Source organism: Lithobates pipiens, unplaced genomic scaffold, assembly GCF_037356315.1.
Source record: "Lithobates pipiens isolate NorthernLeopardFrog02 unplaced genomic scaffold, aLitPip1_a1.2 Scaffold_22, whole genome shotgun sequence".
Taxonomy (NCBI): Eukaryota; Metazoa; Chordata; class Amphibia; order Anura; family Ranidae; genus Lithobates; species Lithobates pipiens.
Window position 1 is genome coordinate 289,601,579 of NW_027507784.1, and position 26,383 is coordinate 289,627,961.

The 26,383-nt window shown below is 41.3% G+C and overlaps 1 protein-coding gene across 3 annotated transcripts in view; it reads right to left on the bottom strand.

The window, feature by feature from the left end:
- Positions 1 to 621: 621 nt before the first annotated feature.
- The window catches only part of TTYH3 (tweety family member 3), a 206,794-nt gene continuing 181,032 nt past the window's right edge, over positions 622 to 26,383 (bottom strand). For all 3 annotated transcript variants that reach the window (XM_077449152.1, XM_077449153.1, XM_077449151.1), the window contains exon 14: positions 622 to 5,772. In XM_077449152.1, the coding sequence (XP_077305278.1) occupies positions 5,707 to 5,772 (66 nt within the window). In that variant the 3' untranslated portion in view covers positions 622 to 5,706. The remainder of the gene's footprint in view (positions 5,773 to 26,383) is intronic.

Sequence of the window (26,383 nt, forward strand, 5' to 3'; positions counted from 1 at the left end):
TACTTTCTTCTGCTGAGTAGACAGAAAATTGACTGGCCAAACTTTTTCTATGTGCACATACTCACATAGGTCTTAAACAGCTAAAGGTAGCCGGACCTATGTTGTAGCTCCAACACCTTTTTATTTTTTTCTGATGCATCTTAAGAGTTTATGAGCAAAATCCATGTGAAAAGACAAGACTTAAGTGAAAATTCCTATAAATGGCAAGCGAGTTGAACCTATTAATATCACGCACAGTATACAAACACAACAGTAATTCTCAAGACTGTTGTGTCTTGAGTTGGACTTCTTTTACAATAACAAGGCAGTCTTTGAGACTGGACACAAAGTCCAACATGCTATTTACAATTCACATTTTGGAGATGTCTTTTCTGAAAGTTTTTTTTTTTTTTCAATTCATCCCAGCTGTTCTCTTAACGAATAAAGTACACAAATAAAAAAAAATATTGAAGCCAAAATCAAGGTGCAAACAACATTATTGTGCTTCCAAAAAAGATGTAATGATGAATGAAAGATAGATTTGTCTTTGATGGCCTTGGTGGGTCAACATGGCTCAGTTTTACTTTTTTGTGGTCCAAACCATTAAAAACAGAAGCAAGACAGAAAATCTGAGTTCTCGTAGAATTTTAAGTTCTGCTTTTATTATTAAAAGGGAGTCATCATGATGAAAGAGAAGAGAAGTCAGATACGTTGATGATATATAATTTCCCATGTAGTAAGACAATCACTGTAAAAAAAAAAAAAAATATCCCACTGCTAATCCATAGAGTTTTCGGGACCTGACAGTCGGCAATGCTATGGTTTAAAGTTAGACTCAATATCTTTAGCACCAGTGATTTAAGTCTAAAATCTCCAGTTATAGATGTTTTGTAGATCATGAGGCTTCAGTGCACTCCAGATTTTACAAGGTGTCCTCCTATATTGTGGTTCACGTATGTCCATGAGATTAAGGGATGAAAAATAAATTATCCATAATACATAGGAGTGGTATTTCCGCCAAAGAAAAAAAAAAAAAAAAAAAAAACATGCTGTAAGTGGTAAAATAGTTTAATTATGGTATAAAAGTATATTCCATCATTAGTGCACAGAGGTAACGACATACTTAAGGGCCAGTAAACTTAAATCGGTTTAAAATTAAAGAAGAGAATTCTGTTGGAAAATTGAATTAAACTGAAAACCCATTTTCAGGTTCTACTTTTACTAAAATCACATGATTAGTCTCAGTGTTGTATTAAATAATGTACCCACTTAGCCCTGGCATTGCTCTCACCAACCAACATCTAAAGTAGAGATGGACATTGCAAGGAATGTTATACGTTTTGCAAAAAATCTACATATAATTTGACCTAAAGTTCTGTAAAGACGTCTGAAAAAGACGATCAGCCAATTAAGAGACTAGAGGACAAGGATTCCAGAGATAACCAGTCTATAAGTAATACTGTTGCTATAGTTCCATAAAAAGGAATTTATTTTTTGGTCACAGAATTGAATGGATACTAAAGTAAAACAGTGCTAAATAGTAGCAGCAAATTGCCAAATGACTTGCAAAGTAATTGCATTTGCTATATTAAATGATTCCAGTGAAGTGTTTTCTAATTTATGAAAGTCCAGATTTAAACATTTTTAATTTGGACATACATTTATTATATAAAATCACTCAGGGGAAGGAAGGAGAGAGAAGGGTTGGGTCTCCCATTTTTTGCTGTCTGTATTCTGTAGATTTTAGTGCTTTCCCTGAAAACAATACAGGTAATGCTGGAAATAGTCTAAAGTAAACTGAATTGCCATTGTAGAGACTTGTCATAGGAACAGGAGACCAAATTTAAGGATTTTCCCTCACTTCTTGCCCTGATGAAAATTCCTATTGTTTTCTTAGTGATCAATAGAGGGGTGAATCTCTCCATTGGAACGGAGAAAGCAATGAAAACGTGACAGATTCTAACTCACCCCCATTCTTTTTAAATTTAAAAAAAAATGTAAATGTACTGGCCCTTAAAGTTTGCAGAATGTCACCGCCAGCACTGGGTTAAGTTGTGAAATGTTAAAATGCAGTAAGAATCACAGGTTTTACAATAAACCATAAAATACAAATAAAAACACTTTAAAACAAGTATGTCGCCTTAATGACAAAAAATGATTATAATCCTATAGCTACATACAGCACAGACAGGGGAGTAAATGCAGTATGTTGGTTACAGGAGGTAGTAAACTTTAATTAAAATCAATGCAATCAATTTACAGGCTTCAAATTAAATGCAACTCTTATCTCTATCCATGTAGCCAAGCAAAAATAAAAAGGAGACGTGACCTTATTTAAGAACAGTGCAAAAAAGCCATAGTCTGAAGTAGCCTACAGTGAAATCTTTAAATCAGATATCACTAAAGGGATCAAACTTGACTGGCTGTTTGTTAGTGAGCTTTGCATGATGTCCTTAAATAAGGCCATTGCTTCAAGTGCCATGTACAGTATCCATAATCACATAGGAAAGTGGTCATGCATGATGTTTGCACGATATACAAGGGGGTTTATACCATAAGACACTTGTCAGCTGGAAAAGGGTATCTGAAATACAGGGGTATATCATGGAAGGACACATAGGGAAACATGCCGGAAAATACGCCATCATGTATGGTGTAAATATTTGCCTATAAAAAGGAATTCTACGAAAACATGAAAAATAGGATCTAGGTAGACAAGGACACCTTAAAAAAAAACAAAAAAAACAAAAAAAAAAACAGCTTGATGTTTATAGATCTTTGGCAGTTGAGCCATAGGACGTCCTACCTAATGGAATACATATAAAGGAAATTGATCATTCCTTGGTGCCCAATGGCATCAAAACTCTTTTCTAATTTTAAATAGGGCTTAAACACTGACTGTGTTCCTATTGGTGACAATTCCCCTCACTTCCTGTTCTGTCCGACACTCCCCACATGGATAGGTTAGGAATTCTCTATCACAACAGACAGCTCTGCTTCAATGGTTTTGATTGCTGTATGTGGGCGTATTGCAGAGATTTCTGCTGTCCTGACACCCATCAAATAAAAGGAAGTGAGGGGAAACAAAGGGTATTATGGCTTTCTTCTCTCGAACACAGGTGAACTAATGGTAACCTTCAAAAGGAAGAAATATGGGGCCTGCCATTGCCGACTATTTTTTTGTAAACGTGATTTTCAAGGCTGAGATTCCTATCTTCGCTTTATACCCTCAAACAAAGCAACAGGTTTACTTTAATGGTACCTAAATGGAAGCTAAAGCCTGGTACACATTAGCAGTTTTTCCCTTCAACTCAACGGGCTCACGCCCCTTCAACAGAATCTAGACTGGCTGCCATACACACAGGTTGAATATTGGCCAGTTTCCATTGAACTGTCCAGTGCCACCTGATTTTCAGGCCATGTGTACGGCCTGAATATACTCACTTTTCCTTTCCCAACATTGTAGGGTCCCCACCCCCACTCAGTCCACAGAAACAAAGGAAATACCTAGTACCTATAAGCATGTAACTCACTCCACTTCCCCTCATGTGATTGTGCTTAGACCATCTTTCTCAAACCAGGGTAAAGACAGAGTCCCTATCTTGTGTCAGCTGTTACTACGATTTGGAGCAAACAAGACTTTTTCCTCACTCTACAACAGAATATTAGGGGAATCAAGGGTGCTGTGCAGAAGGGGAGCATTGAAACAAACTTGTTGCGTTTCCTTGTATGGACAAAGCACAGGTCCACTTTAAGGACACAAGGAACGAACAGATGTTCAAGGTCAGTGACCCACCATAAGAACGTCACCCCTGAACCAACATTGACAGCTGCCATGTCAGTTCCCTTTAACCAAATTTCCCATGTGCTCTGGTGAGGGGACCCACAAAATGTAAACTGTAACCATGGACTGAACAGACTTGAGAACCTCTGCCCTACAGAAATTACTTGTGTGGGGGTAGACAGCCAGACAGCTCAAGCTGCTAAAACCTCCTTGTTGCAGTCATATGGCTAAGAAGCAATTCAGCTCATATTTTAAAAGTATCCACCCATAGCTAAATTTTTCAGTTTAAAAGGTAGATTTTTTCCTCTAACTTGCTGCCCAATGGAAGGGCTAAAGTGGTCATTTTCATTGTCAAAGTATTATAACCTAAGAAGACAAAATTAGTGGCAATTGAAAAAAAAAAAAAAAATCGAAATCCTCTGCTTAAGACTGAAAACCAAAGTGATATTTGGTTTGAAGTAACTAGCAAGAATCTTATCTTGTGAATCTTGAAATACCACAACATAAAGTAGATACAGTTATGGCAAGCGGTTAGATCCCATCAGACTAAAAATCAATAACACTGGTCTTATACCAACAGAAAAAGAAAAGTAAAATAGAATAATGCGGTTTGTTTTGGAATGTCCTGGTAGCTCTATCAATGGGTAACAGAGCTTTACGGTTAGCTGCAATTTTTGGTTATTCGTTAGAAATAATTTAAAGGAGCAGTCAACCCAATATATAGGCTACAACTATGTAAAGGAGCTTGTCACAGCAATTACAAATATATAAGTAAAAGTCCCTGTAGCCATCAAGAACGTAAAGAGAATTGGCACTAAATTCACTTTTCTTAGGATGAAGTGCAACTTATTTTTAATCATCCATTTGTCTAGGTTTAGCACAGGTTGCCTGCAGTATATTTTAGTGGGATCTTTGTATGGGAAATTAGCAGTTTAAAGGAAACATGCCATAAATGTATTTTAATTGAAAGCTGTTCTGATCATAAATTGGAACTTTTGTTAAGCACTATTGCTTTTTAGGAGGATGGGTTCCCTGCCAGGACTTCAGTGCTCTTTAGGTCCTTAGAAAAAAACAAAAAAACAAAAAAAAAAAAAGACATCCCGCCCCTTTGCATTACAGTGAAAGGCTAGGCTTGGGTTTCCCATAAGCTACTCGTGGCACTGAACTCTGTTCTGCAAGTATTCTTATTCAGAAGCCAAAAAATAAAAACATTGTTTGGGTCATATACTTGCTAGCATTGGAGTAGACCTTCTTGCACAGGTCCTAAGCAGCACTGAATATCCAACAGGTGATAAAGCCTTGTCCCAGTCAAAACAAAATCTGCTTTGGGTAAGACTACCCTCCAAATGCTCTTTTACATAGCCTAATCTGTAATTTACATCTCCTTGCTCATAATTTAGAATATCACGAGTCCTTGGTTTTAAAAAGGATATACATAACACTGACATCAAAATATCTGCATTATACAACATTGACTGAATATAAAAGGCAGCCGCAAAATAAGAGTAGAAAAAAAATGATGTATTCCGCTGCATTATTAAAACAAATTGCACATTTTAGACAGACATTAAAAAAATGTGACGTCTTTTCATAAATTCAGACGAAAAAAAAAATTACAAAAAAAAAAACGAAAGTGACTTTATGGCAACGAACCACAGCTATTAGAAGGGCCTGATGTCAAATTCAGGTGATTAAACTGTTGCAATGAGATTGCTGCATGTAAAACAAAGGTTGAATTCCATGTTGAGGTCAACAATTTGTGATATCCCAAGACACTTGTGTTTGACTCTTCCAAGCAGTTTGCACATAGGAGGTGGGGCTTGAAGGCAAGGCTCAAAGGCTGGGGGTGCCTGGGAATGGCGACATTTATTTAGGGATGCATTGACCCACACTTTAGGAACACAGCAGGTTGAAATCTATCCGAAGACTGTTGGAACCCATACTTAGTGGCCAGGGTCCGTTTCTGGGCGGTTAGTGGCCAAATACTTTGCTCGCATGCTGGAGGTGTACTAGAAAAAGACAGAACACAAAAAATTAGACATACATTTGATTTAACCTCCCCTTTCTCACAACCAAACACAAGCCACTAAAAGGAATAATCATAGTGAAATAACCTTTGCATCTTAGTATTGTCTAGCAATTCTTTTAAATATATTATAAATTTCTGTATCCTACAGAAATCCTCATCCACATTTAACAGGTCAGGCCACTGAAAATTGCGATTTCTGTTTTGGCTAGATGTTGAGGTTTTGAACTAATCTCTGTGGATGAGATATCAGCTTCCGAGTTCCAAGGTCTGCCCACTAGAAATTATGGATTTATTATAGAAACTGGACAGCTTTGAGACTCCATGGCGTAGAATGGAAAATCTGGAACAATGAAGACAAGAAATCATATAGGGAAGAGGCACCTAGCGACTTAAGGCGTCAGTGGGTTGTTCAGCTCCCTGTATCCATCCATACTTTACACAATTCAACAAAACAAATGACTAGGTATCAGATGTACAGAGCCCCAATGTATGAAAAACAACTCAGCTGCTGGGAGTAAAGAGAGGAGGCTCTGTGTTGTGACTTGGACCTTACAAAAAGACGAGCTCTCACTCTCTCACCCCAAAGTGGTGACTGATAAACCAACTGACAAAAACACCACAACTGTCACATGGGGGAAAGCAGAATCAATCACATCCTCCTCCGAACCTGGAGCATTTTTCTTTGTGCCTAGTGGCACAATGGAGGGAAGGGGACCCAAAGGCATTAGCTGCTGGGTGCAGGATCCTCTATTTCTTACACTGGGAAGATACACAAGGGACATATAAGAACACTGATAAAAATGGAGCCACGCAGTGTATGCTCGAAGCACAGGAGGTGGGGAAGGTGAGGAAGTATTTGAAGTTTTTCAACCTGCCAGTACCTACCAAAAAAAATAAAAAGCTTATAGGGAGACTTGTTCGTAAAGGAGGTTTTCTTTCCATACCAGATTCCAGCAGACGTTAAATACTAGGGAGATAAAGGAGCCAAGCAACCACTGGTGTAGCACAACAACAAATTGAATTATAACATAAGATACAATTAAAAGTAAGGTAACAGGCGTTCTGGTGCCGGTATAGTCTCTCGGGGGAGTCCAGAGATTGACAGCTGTCAGCGCAGCCGCTGTGGCCACTATGCTGGATGATCCTGCCAGTGGACACCTCAGAGAAGGAGTTGATGCTTTTTGCTCAATCTCCTGCAATCGCTGTAGAGTAGCCCTGGGGTCCTGGTTGCCTCATTTAGCTTTATAAAGCAGGTTTCGGTATCTGTGATGTCACTCCTCTCTGACTTCCTGTTTCCTTCCTTTATCTGTTCTGTATCAGGGCAGGTAAAGGAAGGAAACCGGAAGTCAGGGAACTTTGAAACTCAGCCCAGAGGAGTGACATCAGATACAGAAACCAGCTTTATAAAGCTAAATGAGGCCATCAGGACCTCAGGCTTACTCTACAGCGATTGCAGGAGATTGGGCGAAAAGCGCCATCAGCTGCTTCTCTGAGACGTCCACCGGCAGGATCATCCAGCAAAGTGACCACGCCAACCAACGGCTCTGTCATTCTCTGGACTCCCCCAAGGGACTATAATGGCACCAGACCGCCTGTTAACTTACTTTCAATTGTGAGTTTATCTTATGTTGTGATTCAATTTGTTACATTAAACTATGCTACACCAGTGGCCTCTTGGCGCCTTTCTCTCCCTCCCCTCTTCTGTTGCAGTATTTGGGTCCCCAGCCCATTTTGATTAGGCAGCCTCGCTTCAGCCCTGGATGTCAGCCAGCATTTTATAGACTTTAAATTACCATTTTGAAACCTCCAGGAATACATTGTGTTAGGATAGTATAGTACACTGGGACAACTGTCCCAGTTGCCACTCATTTGGCCCAAATAAGTGCAGACAAGCGTAGCAATGAGAGCGTTTTCCTTTTGATGTTAAATCCTACACATGCATCTTTTGCCTTTAACTTAAAACACTAAACATCACCTCTACCTAAAGTCCATGGTGACTAAGTACACTAGATATATCAATTGGCAGACTTCATGGCCCAGCTTTACAACCAATTTTAGTGCACATGAAATACGAAAACAGCACAATCCAGCAAATTGCACAATGGAAGCTCACAGTGGGAAGTTAATCCATTGTCCATTTTTCTACAAAGCAGATGGTCCCTTATACTAGGAAAGGAAGGCACCTTACTTCCTACAGATACAGGTCATTATTGTCTATGGGAATGATTAAATGTTTTAAGATTTACTTTTTAAGCCAAAACTTAGCCAAACAATCCTCAAATCAAGTGCTTATGGATATATTCTTTTAACTGACTAATTAATTACTGAAGTCAACTAAGCAATTATTTCTTACCAGATTTACATAATCAACAGATTTTATTACATTTAGCCCACTAAAATAGTCTATCAACAGACAATTAAGACTTTTTAAACGTTCTGTAAATGATCCGATTAGAAAAACGAATTTTTCACATGTTAAAAATAAATTTATGGAACAGCTGAATAATGTTAAAAAAAAAAAAACAACAACATTTGCAGTTATAAGACAAATCAGGGGAAAATCTTAAAATCTTTAGGACTGTTCCCTGGGGATCAAAAATAGTGAACATCAACAGCTCTCAACAACTCTGTATTACATGATTTCCTCTGCCAAACAGTACCTGGACACTTCATAACGAGCCAGCCTTATAGCCAGAATGTCGGTGGTACCTGATAATGTCAAGCCCTGGCCCTCTGCTTTGAAAGCGCCAAGGAGAAAGGTTCACTGAAGGACGACAAGCTCATGGTTTGTTCTAAGAGACTTTAAAGTGAATCTGTGCTTTGTCCAAGCAGACCTCCACAGATGTATACACAGTACTTAGCTTCCTTCTGCTCTGCCTCTGCTCCATTCTGTAGTCCGGAGTGTAAGGAAAGTCCTGTGTAAACTAGGAGTCACTGAAATGAAAACTCAGAGTGCTATGGAGTCCCCTGTAACAGTGCCAACTAACTCAGCATTGTCACATGGGTAAGTTACAGGATTCTCCAAGCCCAAAGTATGGGGCATTTTTCTATGGTTTCTGAAGCTGAACAGAGTGGTGGGAGAGCGATGAAAAGGTATGTGCTGTTGGGAATGAGGGGATTACAGCAAACCTGTTGCCTTTCCCTGAAATGTGCAAGCAATAGGTTTACTTTAAAGTGATACTGTTACTTTGCCAATTCAAAGTAGAGTGGTGATGGACTTGCCACAAGGCAATTCACTTTTGGATGCAGATTTACACTATGATCAGGGCTTTACTGAATGAAACTTTGGCCTGAAAAACCATGGGAGGCTCTATTGTACATGCCTATCCTAACTTTGACCAGGAATCAAAAGGAAACCGGTGGGCATTATGTTTCTGGCAGCTCCTCAGACATTGGCCAAAGCTTGGCAGAAGCAAAGTAAAGCAGCGATTTTTCCTGACAGCCCACTCTTCAGCAAGATATACTCATGAATCCAGGTTTCCTCACCACCTCAATGTCGAGGAGTCCATGCTGGAATAGATCCAGTGGCAGACGTTAACTTGAGGGGCGGTGTTGCAGCCAACCCTTCCTAATGTGACAAGTGTTTGGTAATTGATCGTCAAGACCCTAGCTCATGGGGAAGAACATGCTGTTGTCCCATACCTAGAAGCCCAGATCCACAGGAGCAATAAAATGAAGGCTCCAACTGTATGAGGAGACAACATAGGAGCATAGATTGGTAAATCACCCAAACAAGAAAACTTATAAGTGAACTCAAGCATACCGATTTACCCAATGAATTCTTTTATCGCTGGGCAAACCCTGTGGTAGGGTCTCCACTGTACTCTGCCATGGAGAGTCACATATCCTTCTAGATTCCAATGTCACAGAAAATAAATACAATATCCAACTGGGAGAATGAAACCCTCTTATAACAACTTCAAGGCTTTTCATAGATATAAGATGAAGGTTAGAGAATCCAAAGTCTGAAAGATATTTCTTATAGATCAGAGTAGGCTATCAACATGATGTCTTAGCCCTTGTACAAACGGTCGGACATTCCGATGGACAATGTCCAATAGGACCGTGTTGTCGGATAATCCGACAGTGTGTGGGCTCCATCGGACTGTTTCCGTTGGAGTATCCGACGGACCAAGTTTTCCAGCTGGGCTATAAAATTTTCCGACAACATGATCCAATCGGACTTTGTCCAATCATGTGTAGAGAATTCCGATCGGACAAAATGCCACGCATGCTCAGATCAAATTCCTAGACCAGGCTACTAGCCTGAACATAGTCCCATCCTAATGAAATAACGTCATCATGTTAAGTACGATAGGATTTTCTGACAACTTTGTCCAACTGTGTGTATGCAACAGTTTCGGACAAAATCCGTTGGATTTGGTTGTCGGAATGTCCGACTGTGTGTACAAGTGCTTAGTGTTTATGAAAAGATAATTTTTATAAAAGATTTAAGGTTGTTTGTGAATTTCTAATCACCATCTCATGTACACAGTTGGCCCAACAGATGGAGCTAGGAACACTGGTGCCAATGGAATCCCCCAGCCACATGAAAACAGTAAGTGATTCAACCCAAATACAGACTTTAAAAAACCAAGGCAAATTAATCTTGCTTCTACTCAGAGAGTGTTCCTACTTAAAAAAATATCCTTTTTAATGTTTGTCAGTCTTCTCAAACCAACGCTGGGTGTTTCCAGTAAGCATCTTTCCTAGACAGATCTATTTTTCACGTTCTTCCTTGATTACAGCTAAACTTTTACTTCTTAACCTTCACTGTCAAAAAGATGACATAGGAAAGACAAAACAAAGGAAATATTTTAACTGCTCCCCAAGCTCCAGAATTCTATGCTTCTGAATAACCTAAAATAATATAAAAAGAAAAAAATATGGAAATATGAAAACAATGAAGGGGGAAATGACAGGATATCCACGCAATGGCCATTGTTCTCTGCAGAAATGGAGGTCAATGGATTAACACCTGTGAAGTGGAAGGAAACAAAAGAACAGCACAAATAGATTTAGAAAACCTCCAAGCCCCCCTAAATGACATCAACAGAACAACAGCAAAGGGTAGAGATTGGCAGGCTGGGCATGCGTTAGGCAGGCACGTTGCAGCAAAGCTCTACTGTTTAGCCAGTGTGAGTGAAAGCAGCTCAAGTAGTGTGAAGCACAGTAAGCAGCCAGGCACAGCACAAGCACAGACACTGTGAATCCAGTGCAAGGGGTTGGGCAAGGATGAGGCAGTTACGTGTTGTGGAGCAGAGTGCGATTTATGTGCGAGTGTCAGGGTAGCTAAAACGTGACCATGGAAATAGTTTTCTCTTACTTCTAAACTAGAGGTGGTACCCTAATGTACACATCAGGAGCTGATCAACACAATGCAGAGAGCAGGGAAACTCTACCTTACCTAGGAAACAACCAATCATTTTAAGGAGAGTTAAGCCAATTCTGGTCAGACTGGGCCTCCTGACACTTCTCTCTGCCCAAGGGCAATCTACCGCCATATCATGGGGCACAGTAGAAGTGTTCTTAAGAGAACTGTATACATAAAAAGGTCATCTCAGCCATCTTATACTGGAGACAGACTGAATATTGATAGTAGGCCTATAATGTCCTTACTTGTCCCACAATCATCTCACAAAGCACAATTTTAGACATCGGCTCCTCTATTACTGGTTTCAGCCCTTGTCCTAAAACCTATTACACCTAAACAAGGCTTGCCCAAAATTAGCCGACACTATTACGGTTGATGCTTAATTGCACAGAAGTCCATACAACTTGGACATTATCTTAACATTTAAGCAATCAGAATGACTAATGGCAAGAAAATGTAAAAATAAATAAAAAATAAATAAAACGGCAAAACTTACCAATAATCTAACCATTAATAGACATGCTTTTACATTCAGTCACTCAATGTTTCTCAAGGGTGATAAAAACATTGTGAGAGTCACTCAAGTTTACTCAGGTTGTAGGTGGCATATGGCAACCCCGAGACATATGACTAACTTCAGACTTAAGCTAGCCATAGACTGTTTGAATCTCGGCTGGTTCAGCAAGAACCGGCAGAGACCGAACCATGTATGGGCAGGCTGATTATACCAAAGTTGATTAATCAATTTGGGTACAGCCAGCCTGCCCAATTTTACATGGGATTTTTGCAAGCAGCGGTTATCGACACTAGCATAAATCGCGGTCTTCTCCCAGCGGGGATGGCTTCCCCCCACTAGGAGAACACAATGGCTCGGCAGGAGGGATTCCCCTGTCAACACTGCCTACATTAATGTGGGAATCAAGCAAATTTCGCTGTGTCTATGGTCAGCCTTAATAAGTGTGGCTATTCTTGTGACTGCTATCTATTCAGATATACATGCAGGCTGGAAAATAAGTTTAGTGTTGACTGTTTATAGAAGCATTGTACACTTCTATCCTGCACCCTCCCTGACCAGATAGGTTGGATAAAGTGGTTAAAGCGGAGCTCTATCGAAAAGGGAAAGCTCCACTTGTTTGTACCCTCCCCCCACTGTCACATTTGGTAATATTTTTGGGGGGAGTGGGTACCTGGTTTTGACAGGCATCCAGTCCCATTTCTGGGTAAGATCACCATCAGTGATCTACAACACTTCCGGATCATCCCCCCCCCCTCAGCTGTCTTCTGGGACACACAGGCCCTAGAAGACGCTGTGACAATTCAAAAAGCGCAGCACGACTCACACATGCACAGTAGGAAAATGGTTGTGTTTCCCTTACTTACAATGCTGGCACCTGCACCTAAAGCCTACTGACAAATTGGCTCAGGGTGCCGACATCAGGGGATCCTTGGACAAGTAAGTGTCCTTATATTAAAAGTCAGCAGCTACAGAATTTGTAGCTGCTGACTTAAAAAAATAAATAAATAAAAATAATTCCACAGACTGGAGCTCCGCTTTACGGTTTCTCTGTTGCTAAAAACTGAAATTGTAAATAAAAACCATCCCTCTAAAGAAGATAGTTACTCCCCCCTCTGCCTGTACCGATGAACACCACTCCATTGAAAAGAAACAGTGCCTTGATGGCTCTTTAAAAATGGACATTAATGGGAGTGTCAGTCTTTCTGTCCACTACTGCACTCAGAGATTCTTTCTTCTGACTGCTACACCACTTGTGTTCTGTTATGACATAGGTGTTGGTGCAAAGAACTACAGTGCTCAGCAGAAGACCCAGGAGATTGACACTCTTGGCTCTTATTAATGTACATTTACATTGTGAGCTTAAATTTAGATCCTTCAGATTTGGCCAAATAATACCGTAGGCCTCAATACAAGAAAAAGAACTGCTGCTCCGGGTGTATAAAGATAAGTCTGATTGGAGTATCTTGCAGAGTGCTAGCCCCGGCCCGCCTCTATGGAAAACTTGGAAAGAAGAAAGAAATGGCTGCACACCCAGAACTTCCGAATGCCTTTTATTTTGTTTCACAAAGATAACACCAAAAACACCAAACTGTGGTCATGTAGACGCGTTTCACATGATAATGATTAAGCACAAGATGTATGTGTGAAAAGAGTCTACATGACCACAGTTTGGTTTCTCTGGTGTTATCTTTGTAAAACAAAATAAAAGGCAATTGGAAGTTCTGGATGTGTAGCCATTTCTTTCTTCTTTCCAAATAACAAAGGCATGCACCATACCAAATCAGATATCTACCAGAAACAAGTGGGCCCATTCTAGAACAAATTAAAGGGATTGTAAAGTATTTTTTTTTTTTAAATAACAAACATGTTATTACTTACCTCCACTGTGCAGCTCGTTTTGCACAGAGTGGCCCCGAACCTGCTCTTCTGGGGTCCCTCGGCGGTTGTCTCTGCTTCCTCCTGCAGGTACTTCTCGCGTTCATGCAAGCTCTCTCGCATGGTTAGAAGCACCTGCGGGTGCGCTCCCGTGATACAGCCGGCGGCTATAGCCGCTCGCTGTATCACACGGCCTGCCCCCTGGCGCGCCACGTCATTGGATGTGATTGACAATGGCTGCACTGCTTTCAATCCATCCACTCCAGCCAATCAGCGGCCAGGCTGGGGGCGAGCACGGGACTTTCGAGGGGTCAGGCAAGTAAAACAGGTGGACTGGGTGTGCCGGCAGTGTGAGATGTTTTTTCACCTTAATGCATAGAATGCATTAAGGTGAAAAAACATTTACCTTTACAACCCCTTTAAGTGTCAGCATCTGCCACAAATCTATCTGCTGCTGGCAGTAGTGGAGGGAAAAAAGTGAACGATCGGGAGACACGGTTGGAGGAAAATGTTTTGAAAAATTGGAATATCTCTGTGTGATAATAGGCTTTTTATCACAAAGATGAAGTTTGAAAAACAGCCTGATAATTGTAAGTGATGTTCAAAAATTGGCATCTTGTTTTTTAGTGAGCAGTCTGTGGACAGCCATATTGTATGGGAACTAGAGAATTCTCACTGTAACATGTATAAAGCAGTCACATGCACTAGTACTACTACTGTATTAGTACATGTTTTCTTTTCATTTTTGCAGATTTCTTTTATGCAATATTTTGCTATAGTTTATACACTATTGAGTGCACTGAATGCACTTTATTAATCTTTGCACCTGTTATATATTGCAAGTACCGTATATTTTTAGTGCTGCACTCTTTATTTACATACAGTCATATATGACCGCCAATTGTTGGTGTAATAAAACCTCTACAGATTCTGAACTCTTTAGATATAATCCCTTTTAACGATGGACATTTTGTACAATATGCAGTAGTTGAACTGTCAACTGACTGTGGCACAACCATAAAGCATAGTGACAGTCATTTAATAAGCTTTCAATGCTCTTGGGCTTGTAGCCTATTATTTTGAGAAGGGTCTCAATGAAAACTCAGTTAAGTGAATCAATGGAATAACGTCTCCAGAGTATTGTTAAAAAGGTCATAGGATGGCCATAATTTACATAAGCAGCATTTTAATCTTCAATATATTTTTGGGGCACTTTTATTTTGAAATCAATGCACCAACTGATTGCCAAGCAAATCCCCAAGTTAACATTAACCAGAAAAGTTATTTGATCCTTCTGGTTTACTATAATAGTTTCCGTGGAACAAAGGATAATCATACAGAACAAGACCTGCAAAATAGTTTTCCCATGCAACATTAATAGCAATGTGATACAAAGTTAGGTTCACACATGAAGTTTCCTGGGGCAAAGAATGTGCTACAGAACTATAAATTTTGTCCATTTCTGATAAAAGGGTATTGAAGTGAAAATAGCTTGAACTTAAAGTGGTTGTAAAGATAGTTACACCACTTGTACCTACAAGTAAGCCTAGAATAAGGCTTACCTATAGGTACTGAAAACCTCTCCTAAACCTGCACGGTTTAGGAGATATTTACCATATACGCTTGCGCCGACCTCGGCGCATGTGCACTGAGGAAACGGCTCACTCAAGCCCTTTCTTCAGGAGCCATGGCGTGACTGGCGGCTCCTGCGTGCATGGGTGACGTCATCGCGGCTCCAGCCATTCACAGCGTTGGAGCCTGTGAACCCAGAAATAACTTGAGACATGTTGCTGGTCACAGAGGTGTGTGGGGACCGCTGCAACAGCGTCGATCTAAGGTAAGTATTTCATAATGAGCTAGTATGCCATGCATACTAGCTTATTGCCTGTGTCTTACAGGGTTTGTTTTTAGGGTTTTTTTTTCTTCGGGTTTACAACCACTTTAAAGTGGTTGGAAACCTTCAATTTAAAAAAAAAATAAACATAACCAAATTTGTTGTACTTACCTGTCCTGTGCAATGGTTTTGCACAGAGCAGCCCCAATCCTCTTCTTCTGGGGTTCCCTGCCCGTGCTCCAAGCCCCTCCTCTTCATCGGGCTTGCTCCTAAGTCCCACTGCTGCACCCCTCGCTCCCATGTCACAGGATTTGACAGCAGTGGGAGCCAATGGCTCTGGCTGCTATCAATCTGTCCAATGATGAGGGACACAGCGGCTGGAGCAGCTGCGCTTGTTAACATCGCTGGATCAGATCAGGCTCAGGTAAGAAAAAGGGGGAGTCTGGGGAGTGGATTTGCAGCACAGAAGGTTTTACCTTGCATAGCCAAAACAGGAAGTGAGAAAAAATATCTGCAAATTAAAGGGAATACCTTGAGGCCCACAACTAGTGTCCCCATTGGAAGATTTTTCCTTTATTACTGTTCTGGGGACAACCCTAAATTTGGGATATTCTTTTAGTTTCACATTCACGGATAATAGTAAACAGGATTAATTGAGACAGTAAATCTCTCTAATGGGGACACATACAGGCGCACTAATAGGTGTTCTAATCTCTCTCCACTCCATCCAAAACGAAAGAAAAAGTTTTACCTTTAGTAATACTTTAAAGCGGAAGGGAAGTTGCAATGTAGCAAACAGCGAACAGGCAGGCTTTTATTGTAGAAAGACACGATCTTTTCTGCAATAGAATGCTCCTACCTGCCAGCTCGCCATCTTCTCCGGCGCTGTAAACTAAGCTGCTCATGCGCAGCTCAGCTTACAGCATTGGGCCGGTCTCTGTGAGCCGCAATGACAGCCTGTGACTTCATTCGGCACTTGCTAATGAAGACAGCTGAAGACCGACACCTAGAAGATGCTGTCACGGGATAGTTGGAAAGGGGAGTAGTGATCCCTTTAGTTCTGCGTTAAAGCCTAATTGAACCCTCATTATTGCTGTATACACTATAATACATATGGGACTTTTAACCCTTGTTGCAGCACTTAGCAGCTGGGGGAAAAAAAAGCCCAGTATTACGGTATATGCAGTCTGCCGGTTTTATCGTAATAAATAACAAGTGTTCAGTATAATTGGCAAATAATGTCACCGCAAGGTCACTTTTGCAAGGAAGCCAACCTGAAAAAGAATGGTTTCTTTACATGGCCAGCTTGTACATCCTAAACTGTTATACAAGCCATTGAGATGAACCACAGTAACCAGTGGGGGAGGCCAGCATTAGAATCATCCCATGGTCAGAAGATTGCAGTGGCAGTGGACCAGAAGAGTGGCAGATTTTTCCTATATGGGATGACGGAAAGGTAAGTAAATAAAGTATTAAGTGAAGTTAAATTAAGTAAGTAAATTATAGGTGGGCATTTTTTATTTTTACAGGCGGTGACAGACACTGCAAAGTATAACGGTATCTTGTAGCTCCCCTACTTCCTGTACAGGATGCTGGCAATGTGTCCTGGATGGCAGGTACGTTTCCACATTTTTTGGGTTATGATCCCTTTAAGGGGTTAAGCCACTTGCAAAGGAGTCCTGAAAAGCAGCAGGAAGGAATTGGCACCTGTCTGCAGTGGCGGTCCATCCATTAGGGGTACTCCCAATCCATGCACCCAGCCACTAATCTACATGCAACAGCCAGACGCATGGATTTTAACTGAATTTTCTTATTCCTGGAAGCATATGATTAGAGCCCAAGGCTCTAATTGGCTTCAAAAAAGGTTGGGCTGGGGGCGCAGAGAACTTGGCCCCATGTCAAAACACAACCGCTCAGCAGGGGAGATGACTGTACCAACACCAGATTGCTAGTACAGCGTCTTCGACCTGAGTTGTCAGCTTTTTTTTTTCCCGTTCAAGGCAATGGGTTGAAGGAAAAAAAACCTGATAGTGTGTACTAGGCTTAAGACTGGCAGGGAGAGCTGGGGCGACTTCATATGTAAACTTGTATTCTTTTCAATTTATGTACATTTTGTGATGGTTTTAAGCCGTTTTCACACCTGTTTTTCAGGCAGCACCGTTTCAATGTGGTGCATTTTATTCTTATAAGAGAAGTATTTTTCTGGAAACCAAACCAATGCAGTAAGCTGGAATATTTTTTTTCCAAGGTGCACCTACGCTGCTCCAGAAGCAGAGATGTGAAAGCAGCCTCAGGGTATATTGTAAGGGCATTGTTAAGTCCAGACCCCCTCGCACCAATAAGCGGCATTGTAGAAGTATGTTACCATAGCACGTTTTAGAAGCTTAAATGAAGTGATACACTAGGACATTAAAAATGAGGTGAGAACAAAGATGCAAATGGAAAACAGGAAAGAGGAATGAATTTTAAGACCAGATGACAAAATCAGATCACCTTTTCTATTAACTGGCTAAGCCAGTGATACCCAACTCTCTTGTAACCCAATCTCCTGCCATCCAAGTGCACACAGGTGCATTGACCCATACATCTGTGAAAAGGTGTTTTTTTACTCCGATATCTTACTTTGTTCCCTGTACATAAGTTCAAGGTCGGATATGCATAAGGATTCATACAGCCACTGTGCCTGTCAGGCAATAATTGATTCTTAACAAGCTTTCGGCTATGGTTGTAGACTACTCCATGTGCATGAACAAACACCTCTTTACAGATGTACGGGTCTATACACCTGTGTTAGTGAACCCTAAGCAAACAATACAAAATATACCTTAAAGCTGAACTTCATCCAAAAGGGCAAGTTCCGCTTTAAGGCCTCCTCCCCTAGTCCTCTTTAACATGTGGCACATTTTTGTCACAGTCAGGTACCCAAAGTTGAGATGCTGGCACCGCGGACCAAGGACCGGTGGAAAAAAATGGTTTGGGTGAGCACAGAGCTGGATCCTGGGTGTCCGTTTATTCAAAAGTCAACAGCTACAGTTTTTGTAGCTGCTGACTTTTACATTTTTCAGAAATCGGACTGGAGCTCCTCTATAAGCCTTCTTTAAAGCGGTAGTTTTTACTAATTAAACAGTGCAATTTAGTTTGTCACTAAACCCCAGTACAGCGATACAGAATGTATAGTAACATAGCATTGCAGTCATGGAATAATACTTTATAAAACCAACTGCAAAACAATTATATTGAATTCACATCCTGTTATTTTACAGGATGAACTGTTAATGAAGCTCCAGGGAGTTCAATCAAATGAACAATATTTTTAGTACTGGCCATTCTCTAAGGGAGAAGAAAAGCTCCATTTGTAAGTGCACTGTAGTTGTGAAGTGAAAGCCCTACGCAGCTTAGAAACATAGAAGAGTAACTGCAGAAAAAAAGACCAAGTGGTCCATCAAGTCTGCTCCATTTTTTTCCCCATTAATAAACTTTGTTAAACTGATACTAAAGTCTTATTTTTTTAGTTTAAAAATAACAAACATGTTATACTTCAATGCTCTGTGTAATGGCTTTGCACAGAGCAGCCCCTATTCACTTGGTCTTAGGTCCCTCTTCGGCGTTCCTTGCCCCTCCCTCTTGTTCAGCCCCCCACAGCAAGCAGCTTGCTATGGGGGCACCCGAGCTGAGGCTCCCTGTGTCCATTCAGATGCGGAACCATGGCCCCGCCCTCTCTCTCCTCATTGGTTCATGGACTTTGATTAACAGCAGTGGGAGCCAATGGCGCTGCACTGCTGTCTCAGCCAATGAGGAGAGGAGTCCCAGACAGCCAAGTCTCTCATGCAACATTGCTGGATCTGTACAGAGGTTTTTTTTTAACTTCATGTATAGTATTGCATGAATGTATGCATAGTATGCATGAAGGTAAAAAACCTTGAGCCTTCAAAACAGCTTTAAGATAAAAGATCATACGTACTAATAGGAAGTACTTAACAGGCGTTGGGTTGACCTACAGAAAAGTGAGTGAATAATATCTGAACTAATTGATACATTAAAGTGATTCTAAGTGCAATTTTTTTTTCTTAAATAACTATTAAAAACTTACCTGCTCTGTGTAATTGTTTTGCACAAAGCAGCCCTGATCCTCTTCTGTGATCCCCCACCGGTGCTCTGGACTCTTCCTCAATGCCGAGAGCCCCCAGAGCAAGCAGCCTGCTCTGGGGGCACTCATGTGTGCTTGCTCCCAAGCCGGCTTTGTGTGTCCACTGTCATACAGAGTGTGGCTTGGCCCTGCTCTCTCATTACTGGCTGTGATTGACAGCAGCAGGCGCTATTATACCTATAGAACCACTTTCAGTCGTACTTTAGGATTCAGACATTGAGAACTGACTGTGTTCCAGATTGAGTGGTTATCTTAGGTTTTGGGAGATCTTTAATGATCCCAAGGTATGCAGCATTTCTTTTAGGAGTAGATAAAAGCATGCTTAAGCACCTTCTATAGAATCATATAAACTATAGGTAATGTTATACAATGAGCATAAAGAAAACTCCAACAGGTGGCAGAGGATGAAGTTGCCCTTTGGTGTTGAGTAATTTTTCCACCTTCAGTACTATTGCGTAGCAGTTTAACATTTAGAACTTCTTCAGTTCTCTTGGTGGTGGTCTGGCTTAGTGGCAGCAAATGTCCAGCAGACTTCAATGAGGAAATGCTCACACGTAGGGATCAGACTGAGAACACAAACAGGGAAGGCACATAACATGGCAGATTAGACCACCAGATCCTGAAACATGAGCTACGAAGGTGACCCTGGCTGGTCATACACCCCATCATGCCATATTGTCTTCTGGTGCTCTGCATCAACTTCCTACACATTGTCGCAAGGCCGTAAATAAGTAATGTTTAGTCATGCATGCATAGATCATACAAAAATCCACTGCACCCAATGGAAACTGTCTTAATTTTTTCTGGTGGTTGTTCCTTTAGAATTTACAACCAAATGTTTCCATGGCCATATGATTCTGTCCATTCACATTTTTCCAGTGCCAGACCCCAACAGACAGATAATATAGCCAGTGGCAAAGCTTAAAGTGGAAGTGAACTCCCCTATCGTTTTCAGCCAAGGAAGCTGCCATCTTTGCCTCTGTTTAATATTCAACTGCTATGGTGCTGCACATGTGATTATGACACCAGCCATTGGATGGTTTGATAGTTTGGCTGAGAGCACAGCCAATGTGCAGTTAGCATTCTTGGCATGCCTTTTTTTTTTTAACTGTTTAAATCCATGGGTTTACTTCCACTTTAAACATTCCCCATTGAACATGAAGGATGTTACAACAACCTGTTTGGCACAAAGAACAATGGAAAAAGATATGCCATTTATACTTTTTACAAAGCTTATTTTCCCTGTGCCTACACAAATCAAATCTGCCTTCCTCTTGAGTATGGTTTTATTAATTAGATTACAAATTATCAACAAATATAAAACTTGGACAAATACTGAAATTCCAATTGCAGAAAAATTTCCCAATGTCTAACAATGAGTTAGCCAGAAGTTGCTCTATCTGGTTGGTGACTAGCTCTTGTTTAGACCTTTGTGAGGTGTTGTGGGAGTTGGTGGAAAGATGTGTATTACTGAGGGGCACTGGCTGGGCATAAGGAGGAGGGACACAGTGCAGGGACAGCGGGCAGGAGAAGAGGGATCAGTGAGGGTAAGGAGGACCTTTTTTGTTTCAGTACCTGTTCCAATAGCGGGCGCTGTTACCAGTACGTCCTTGCACTGTCCGAGGGTTTAAGCTGCCAGCTCATATGGCTGCTATTGTCCAAGGCAGCCAAATACAACTGTTGTTGTTGCAGGAAAGAAAGAGAAAAAGAGAGTGGAGCCTCAACGTGCATGAAACATGATACATTGCAGCCGACACATCATGGTGGAGCTTCCAGCCATGTGTGTTCAGGAGGGAGGGCTCTATCACTCTACAGGAATAGCCCTGGATCAACATGGGAGCACACAGGGGAAGGGAAGACTGGGAAAAAGATATCAAACAGTTGAGCATGTCTGGACTAGATCATGATCATTTCCCTGCAGTGCCGAGAGCTTGAGCAGCTCAGCCCTTACCTGAGGAGCCAGCTGGGAGCACCTGAGGAGCCAACGGGAAACCCCTGAGTAGTCACTACAGATAATCTGTTCCCTTCTTTGCCTGGACAGTGTGCATTTGTATTTTGCTTAATGCACAGCTTCTGTAAATATTACAGCAAGAGTTCAGCCAAAGAGAAGAGCAACTACAGAAGCATAGGGGTGTACCCCAAGGTATATGTCAGGTCCCTCTAAGTACCAGCCAATTAAAAAAAAAAAAAATGACTTCACCCAAACATTTTCATTTTGTGTGGAACCTAGTTGTATTTCCTCTCATTTTTTATGCTTTCATAGCAAGCTTAACTCAGCCCTTAAGTCTAGCTACTGTTGTCACTGGTAAATTATGTAAATTATCTATATACTCCTACATTGGAGTTAATAGTGAGTGCAAAATACAGAAATGCTTAAGAATGTGGCCTCCAGCGTCTCCAAAGGAAATTATATATATATATATATATATATATATATATATATATATATATTAGTAGGAAAAGCATTAAGGGCTAACCTTGCCCTAGTTAACCTTGCCCTCTGGTTAGTTCTCAGAATGTAATTGCATTACACTGTCCATTAGTCTGTATAGAGCCCTGTAGTGACAGTAAATTATAATCAGTTGCTTAGGCCCAGGTCACACTTGTCTATTTTCTTGCAGTAGCATCTACGGAAACACATTTATAGTAGCAAACTCATTCATTGCAATGCATATAATACATACATCTATGAGCTATAAGTAACCACAATTTATTAAGCCCATATAATGCATACATCATGCACTTTTGTGCGTGTTAACACAGCTGCATCAAGGAAAATTGCTATAGTGATGCTTTCTCAGCAAAAAGCCATGTTATCACATATACATTAGTGTGAAAGGGCCATACAAAATGCAAGTAAATCAAGTCTGATAGAAGCATGGAGGTTCTAATCTATCCAGGTCATGGTATTGCTAGTAGTAGCCAATCACACTCAGCTGGACTTTGTTCTGTTATGTCCAAGACATTTAGCAACTTATATAAGCGACTTCTTCAGCTCTAATGAGGGTCAGAAAACAACCCCGGAATCTCCGTCACCTTAATCCAATCACCATGGAATGTGTCAAAGCAGATGTCGGTTGACCAAGAACAGGATGGGAGGTGTGAAAGTTTAAATTCCATTTATATAATCCAATCTCATGGTGCCATAAAGTCTGCAACAGGTCTCAAATCTTCAGGGGAGACAAAACAACCGCCCAACAAAATGACCCAACATAGGAGGTTGAACTCTGAGGACAGTGAGGTGCACATTTTTGACAGAGAGGACAACTGGTTTGCAAGAGGCAAAAATACAGAACAAGCCTTACTTAACACCATATGTCACCTAGATATAATGCCATTTTAAACATATTTAAAGGGGTTGTAAAGGTAAATGTTTTTTCACGTTAATGCATTCTATGCAGTAAGGTGAAAAAACATCTCACAGTGCCAGCGCCCCCAGCCCCCCCGTTTTACTTACCTCACCCCTCGAAAATCCCCCGCTCACCCACGCCGTCCTCTTCACCGCTCAGCCTGGCGGGGCCGTGTGATACAGCGAGCGGCTATAGCTGCCGGCTGTATCACGGGAGCGCGCCCGCAGGTGCTTCTCACCATGCGAGGGAGTTCGCATGAACGTGAGAAGTACCTGCGGGAAGAAGCAGAGAAAGTCACTGAGGGTCCCCAGAAGAGCAGGTTCGGGGCCACTATGCAAAACGAGCTGCACAGTGGAGGTAAGCATAACATGTTTGTTATTTAAGAAAAAAAAAAAACATTCTGACAATTCACGCTTAAAGAATGTTAATGCGAAGTACTAACATGTTTCACAATTCAGGGTACCATGGGATTGAAATTATGTTACAGAACAAGGTAGTTTTGAAAAACATTCACACTTTCCATTATATTCTGGGTCAATCTGCTTTGACACATTCCATTGTGTTTGAACTAGGATAACTAAATAACCTTTGTGACTCTAAATGCAGGGGTATGTTCCTGACATTCATCAGAACTGAAGAGGCTGCTTGAATTGGCTGTAAAATGAAAATCCGGCTGTTCAATCATGTCTGGATGTGGTAAACAAGAAGGCAAGGTTCATGCTAAGGCCAAGACCTGACCATACAGGGCTGGTCTACAGTTCCCAGTTGGTCATGTTCACCGCTTGCTGAGGAACAGTAACTATGCGGGGTCGGGGCCAGAGCTGCTGGGTAGCGTCACCATCACCCAGGAAAGATTCCTGCTCAACATTCAGGCTGTGCTGTTGCCCAAGAAAACCGAGAGCCACAAGCCCACCAAGGCCAAGTAAACCGGCTCAATTCATTTTTGCCTTTAACTATACAGAACAAGTCTGATTGAATGTCTGACTACTACTTCATAAGTCTAAACCATTAATAAGTAGATAATAGTCTTATATCAATAGGAGAAAATGGGGGGGGTGGCGCTTCTGCCCAAAGTTCATCCGATAGGCTGTACCAGGGACAACATCATAAGCAAAGTTGGGGAAGCTGTTAGAGCAGCACTTTAGTGAGGAGAAGCAACTCTAGCATACACATAAAAAGAAAGCAGAAAGGTGCTTCTAAGTGCAGGATTAAATAGTATATTTTATTCCATAAATGGATAAAACGCTTACAAGATCCAGGGGGGGGGGGGTTTGGGGGGGGAATACAGGCATGTAATAATAATAATAGTCCCGATTCCTGGCTATAACCTCAGCTCCTTCTGTTAGAAGCCGACCAGCAGCTGTGACAGGAGAGAGGGGAATGGGGAGGCAAGATGGCTGACTGGCATCCGAAGCAGCTTAAATGCCAATCCAACCCATTGGGGCGTAGGTCTGATAAAGGAGCAATCTGTGCATGTTCCAAAAATGCGTTTCCACCCCCCACCTGACGTCACTTCCGGGACGTGCGTTCCACCATGGTTCCTGATGCCAGATGGCCATCTTGACAGGAGGGAAGGGAGCGAGGAACCACAGTGGAACCACAGTGGAACGCATGTCCCAGAAGTGACATCAGATGGAGTTAGTAACGCGTTTTGGAGCATGTGCAGATTTTTCCTTAATCAGACCTACGCCCCCCCATGGATTGGACTGGCCTTTAAGCAACCTCCAGATTCCAGACGGCCATCTTACCTCCTCGCTCCCCTCCCTCCTGTCGCAGCTGTTGGTCGGCTTCTCCTGACAGGAGTTAAGGTCATAGCCAGGAATCTGGATTATTATTACCTCCCAGATCTTGTAAGTGCTTTTAACCGTATATGGAATAAAACATACTGTTGAATACTGCACTTAAAAGCGCCTTTCTGCTTTCTTTTTATATCAATAGGTACAGTTTCAATGTCCACCATATGTTTTTAACAAATCTAGAATTGAAAAGTAAACCAAGAATTTAAGTGAAAAAAATCTGCTCAAAGGGAACTAAAGACAGTAAGGCCTGAACACACTGCTAGCACCAATTGTATAAACATAATAAATGTATTTCTCCTGGTCCTGGATAGATTAAACATAACACTATCGGTCAAATACAGGAATAGAGTGCATATCCCAACACCTCATATAAGCACCACGTGCCAATGAAACACAACGATAAGGTCCCTTTCAGACAGGCAATGAAGGTTTAAAAAGAGGAAATATGATCTACTTTTTTTTTATCTATTTACCAATGCCAGGAGCATAAGGATTACAAATTGTCAATGTTGATTGAGAGACTGAAATTGCACTTTAATGAATATGGTCAGATTATGCATATGGTCGGATTCTTTACTAAATTTGTAGCTTCCTATAATTCTGGGACTTGGAAACTGACAGTGTCATACTTGTAGTCACCGCGAGAGAAGAGGGTGATTATCGTTAGCAGCTATAAAATCTGGCAGGCTGGTTGTACCAAAGTTGATGATCATCCTGTTACATTCAGCCTGCCCATACATGGTGCGAATCTCAGCCTGTAGATATGAATGGTCTATGGCCGGCCTAAGCTTTGACAAAAAAAATTTAAATAAAAAAAGATAATAGAAACCAAATTGTTTCTATGCAGAGCTACACAAGATTTTGCACTCTCCAGATTTAGTAAATCAACCCCATGGTGTTTATATGAGGTGTTGGAATCGGCCATCTTATTCTGTATTTAGCCAATAGCTCTGTTTTTCTCAGTCTATCACAGATGGGGAATAAATAAATAGAACATACAAGCTCTCCTCACTTAAAGCGGAGGGCCACCCTAAAATAAAAAAAATTTATTAATATTAATATTCTAATATAATTAATATATATATTTTTTTTAACTTACCAGAAACCCCTGTTGCTAGACAGTCTTCCTTATCTGCCTCTTCCTATTCCGCGGCGCTTCCTCCTCTTTGGCGAGCGGCCCCGTTGCCTTCTGGGACATGTGTGTGTCCCAGAAAAACAACGGGGCCATTCACAAAGTGCCAAGCGACTCGAGCATGCGCAGTAGGAAACAGGCAGTGAAGCCAAGAGGCTCCACTGCCCGTTTCCCTTGGCGCCGGGACCCGAGAGCCAAGGGACGGGTCGGCCTCGGGAGGCTGACATCGCGGGCAACCTGGACAGGTAAGTGTGCTTATTAAAAGTCAGTGGCTACAGTTTAACGGTCGTTAAACAGGAAAGTCGTTAAACGAGGAGTATCTGTATTCATACAATTTCATGCTAGTTGTGCGTTTAGTCCTCACCATCTTTTGTTTCCTTTGAACAGATTCTCAAAATTAGTTTAGGTAGATGGAGCACCTACTGAGTTAAAGGGAGTCCACACCAATTGTAAAAAATCATCTTATACCTTACCTATTTTGTATATAAGATTGTAAGTAACACCAGAGAAAGTGGAAATAGAAATGTGAACTCTATGGAATAAGGCTAATAGTAGAGCTGCAC